Below are 4,249 nucleotides of genomic sequence, written 5' to 3' on the forward strand. Positions count from 1 at the left end.
AAAAGAATAAATATAGTGATATGAAACGTAGTACAAACTTTCCTTCTTTCTATAGAACGTGGCATTTTTATTTTTCACGAGTCCATAGGAGTTACTTTCTATTTTCATTCGCAATCGCTCACGTTAACTACGTTATTAGCAAAGGTCCCCGATCTGTTCTTACTGTCATCAATGTTCAATCGAAGGATGTTAAAATACTTGTTGGCAACTTCGTCCGACGATTTCATAACGAATAATAATTATTTTCATGAATGTAATAAAAACCCAAGTGCAAATTTTATCCATTTGTCAGAATAATATCTCATGATCATCGGAATTAAGATTTTCCATTGTTGGGAATCTGGCACACGGTTCATCAGAATTATGTGCGAAACAATGCGACAGTCTTTACTCTTAAATATTTTACCCCCATTCATTTAACCAACTGAATTTTATGTAGATTGCTTTACGAAATAGTTTAAGTGATCGTTCTCGAGAATATTAAACATTCTTGACACGTTAATAAAACGAGAGACAGATTATTGCATTTTTCAAATGCAAGAGTTCAAGTACAGAGGAAAGTCGAACATGGGAAAAACAGAAGAGACGATAACGACTGATAACTATTAGATATGCGTCTTGGGGATACATACAAGTCCCAAAAAGAGTGTTAGAGCCGAAAAGAGGTGATTCTGTGTTTCTGAACAACAATTTCCTTTGCCAAAATGCAAAGTGAGTCATGGTTTTTAAATTATTAATTAAAAACACTAATCAATGAGAGCACGCGTAAGGCCCGCGCCCAGCCACGGGTAGGTTGACTCGGATCGTGGCACTCAGCGCGGGCCCTACACGTGCTCTCATTGGTCAGTGTTCTTCTTTAATAATTTAAAAACCATACTTCACTTTACATTTTGGCAAAGGAAATTGTTCTTTAGAAACACAGAATCACCTCTCTTCGGCTCTTACACTTTTTCTGGGACACCCTGTATAAATAGAAGCAGGGTCAGCTTGGATGCAGGGCTTGAAGAAAGTGAAAGTATCAATTAAGCAAACGGGAATCATGCGTGAGTTTTACAAGATTCGTGGTGGGATCTGGTCACGACGTTTGACTTCGCGGAGATCGAGTGGTGCAGTACCGTTCGAGTCACTCGAGGCGATCATTTCAAATTCGCGTTTCGAACTTTTGTCCGTTTAACCGCGGCGAAAGAATCATGGCATTCGCTACGAGAAACTTAGGGTTCGGAGTATTGGTCGTGGCTTCTTTAACGCTTCTGGCGGACTGTTTCCCTGATGGGGCGCCGGTGGACGTTTGCGTGAAGCCGAATAAAACTAACGAACCTAATCATGGCTCAGCGGTTTCGCAACCAACGAATACGAGCCCTTACACATTTGCTGCGTCGTCCTCCGAATACGGCCCGAATTCCCAGATATCTGGTACGTTTTATTTTATTTTTATATATTTTAACCCATTCGCTGCCAAGGACGAGTATACTCGTCTTTGGCAGGGTGTCACGCATTGCCAGGACGAGTATACTCGTCCTGCTTTAAATATATTATATCATGCAGGCTCTTTTGAAGGCCCATTGCCAACGACGAGTATACTCGTCTTTGGTTTTCTGCTTCTAAATGATTATGTATGATAATATATGTGCTCTTACCAAGAAATAACTTGGCAGCGAATGGGTTAAGAAATAGTGAAATCATCTGAACTACCCCTGCCTGATCTTAACTGTCCTCCGAGAGATTGTTATTAAAATAATATTATAAAAATCGTAAAGACTCTTTAATAAAAAAAACAATTGTTGCCGGACGGAAAACGCGAGATTATGTGAAGATTGAAGGTATAGCGCAAGAATGATCGAGCGGAAGGAGAACAGAAACGGAACAATCGATCCAATCAACGCGGGTACCGTGCAGCAACGCGGAACGCGTCTAAACGGTTAACAATCGCGTATTCTACGGTTCGTAGATTCGCGGTTCTGCATGTTCAATCATCGGAATAATAGCGGCCGCGCGTCCCACCGCACACGCGCCCTAAATCGCCCGCGGAAAGAAATTCGCTTCTGCGTAGATTTAGCAAAATTAACGTGCTGAAAATTCCTGCTAATCGTCGGGCGTCTGCTGTCGCGAAATGTCATATCAAACTCCCAATTCACGTCCCCTAATGAAAAACTCATTGAAATATAAAACTATGATTGACATAATTTTTTGGGACAAAATTCTAAACAACAAAGTATGAGAAGTGAAAGGATTGTAATATTAATTAGTATTCTGATTTAACGTGTGAGTTTAAACGATTTCATTCATTCACACGATGATCGTGTCGTGAAATTGTAACGAGGAATTCTGCAACCGCGCGGTTCGATAAATAAGGAGTAGAGCGAATTCCAGGTTGCGGATTTCTCATACGCGCTCGAAAGAAAAAAGAGATATACACGCGGCGGTCTGACCTAAGCCTGCCTACTTTAAACCCAAAGCAAGCATTCTAGAACAGCTCGCCTACCCGACGCGTGCACGCGAAAACCTAACATATATTAACAAACACAATCATGTAATCTTTTATCTTTAATTTACTCATTCCAAGTTTTAAGAAAAATCTACTCACCGATCGTTGACGGAGTAATTCGTAGCTTTCACACAGGCTGCCAGACTCCTTTGGAAAACTAATAGGAAAAAAATAAATCAGGATTAGTTTCGAAAATGAATTTTCTTTAACTTTCAATGATTCGTTTGACAATTCTTTGAATTAAAATAAAAGACGAAACTCCGTGCTTTGATTTTGCATGCATTCAAGTAGGTTCGTTGTTTCCTTTTTTGGCTATTGAAATTGCGTTCTTTGTGCGTTCAACGTCGCCTTTTGTGTACCGAGACTCTAATACCGCGTATCGATCAAAAGAGCGGAAAGAAAAAAAGCCGTGTACGGCTAAAGCAAAAAGTCACTGTATCGATAGAAAGTAGCACAAAGACTCTACACTGTAATTTAGCTAGAAAATTTCAAAAAGGTTCGCGCATATAGAAGACATAATTATTATTATTTTTAAAAAGGAAGATGATTACAATATAAAACAAATATGTACAAATTTTAAGTAAAACATTGATAAAATTCATTCATTCATAAAATGAGAATAAATATTAGAATGCATTATTAAATATAAATAAGTAATAAAATGTTAGGTTTAATTTCTCGTTTATAAAATCAAGTGTCTTAGAAAAACAACACTACAAAGTTTGTACAGAGACTAACACGTCCCTGTAGGGTCGTTTACTCCTTTTCTTCTTATCAGTATCTACTCTATAGTATCAGTCTATAACCCGAGTTTCCCCCGAGATTAAGTTTTCTCAAACTGTTTTTCCAGTGACGATCAGCGGTTCGCCGTTCAAGGGTTTTTTCATTCAGGCACGTGACCAAGAGACGAACAGCTGGATCGGTTCCTGGGCGCAGACCGATAACACGAATACCCACCCCGAGTGCAGTGCCGTGACACACGCCGATCCTGAAGTGAAACAACAGGCCACCCTTATCTGGAATGCACCGCCGAACGCGCACGGTCGCGTGTACTTCACGTGAGTGCCAATTTTTCTCAACCTGCACGAGCACGAGATAAACGCATCGCGAGAAACTCGAGAGAGCCGGGATTTCACAGACCCTAAAAATCGAAACGTGCTGACATAATTTTGCGATTAATCGATTAAGCCAGTATTGAAATTTGATTAATTCGAACGATGTGGGCTCGTAATGGAATTGACGTAAATTGTGTACGTTGTCAAGTTTAATAAGAGATAGAATAGATAAATGTATTATATATACAGGGCAGTAAATTTAATTTATGCTAATCGAGACCACTTTGGCGAACGGGTGTTCCCAGAAGAATTGCGATCTGTCGGCTTGCGTCACTCTTATCGTGAACGAGCGATAACGTTTATTACGGTCGTCGCGCGTTACTAGAAAATAGTCGATTATTAAATGTAAAACGGAATCACGAAGTTGGGGGAATAATTAAAGGCAAGCCATGACTGAAATGCCAATTATTCGCCGCACCCTCTAAAGAATAATAACATACTATACTGGACGTGGTCGGTGTACGGAAGAAGAAACATCCTTCAAATTAGGAGTGACTGTCTGTCGGGCGTAGTAGTCGAAGACGTGTTTAGCCACGTCGTTCATCAATTAGTTGAATTAGTAGGCAGATAATCGAGTTCGCACGACCCACTCATTAATACTAACTTCAATCATTTAAAGAAATAATTTTTACATAATAAAGTAAAAACA

At 39.7% G+C, this 4,249-nt stretch overlaps 1 protein-coding gene across 1 annotated transcript in view; it reads left to right on the forward strand.

Moving 5' to 3' along the window:
- Positions 1-932: 932 nt before the first annotated feature.
- The window catches only part of LOC108624133 (putative defense protein 3), a 5,350-nt gene continuing 2,033 nt past the window's right edge, over positions 933-4,249 (forward strand). The window contains exons 1-2 of the mRNA XM_018023220.2: positions 933-1,413; positions 3,336-3,543. Of these exons, the coding sequence (XP_017878709.1) occupies positions 1,191-1,413; positions 3,336-3,543 (431 nt within the window). The 5' untranslated portion in view covers positions 933-1,190. The remainder of the gene's footprint in view (positions 1,414-3,335; positions 3,544-4,249) is intronic.

Source organism: Ceratina calcarata, unplaced genomic scaffold, assembly GCF_001652005.2.
Source record: "Ceratina calcarata isolate Rehan_Ccalc_2016 unplaced genomic scaffold, ASM165200v1 scaffold298.2, whole genome shotgun sequence".
In the NCBI taxonomy this organism is placed as follows: Eukaryota; Metazoa; Arthropoda; class Insecta; order Hymenoptera; family Apidae; genus Ceratina; species Ceratina calcarata.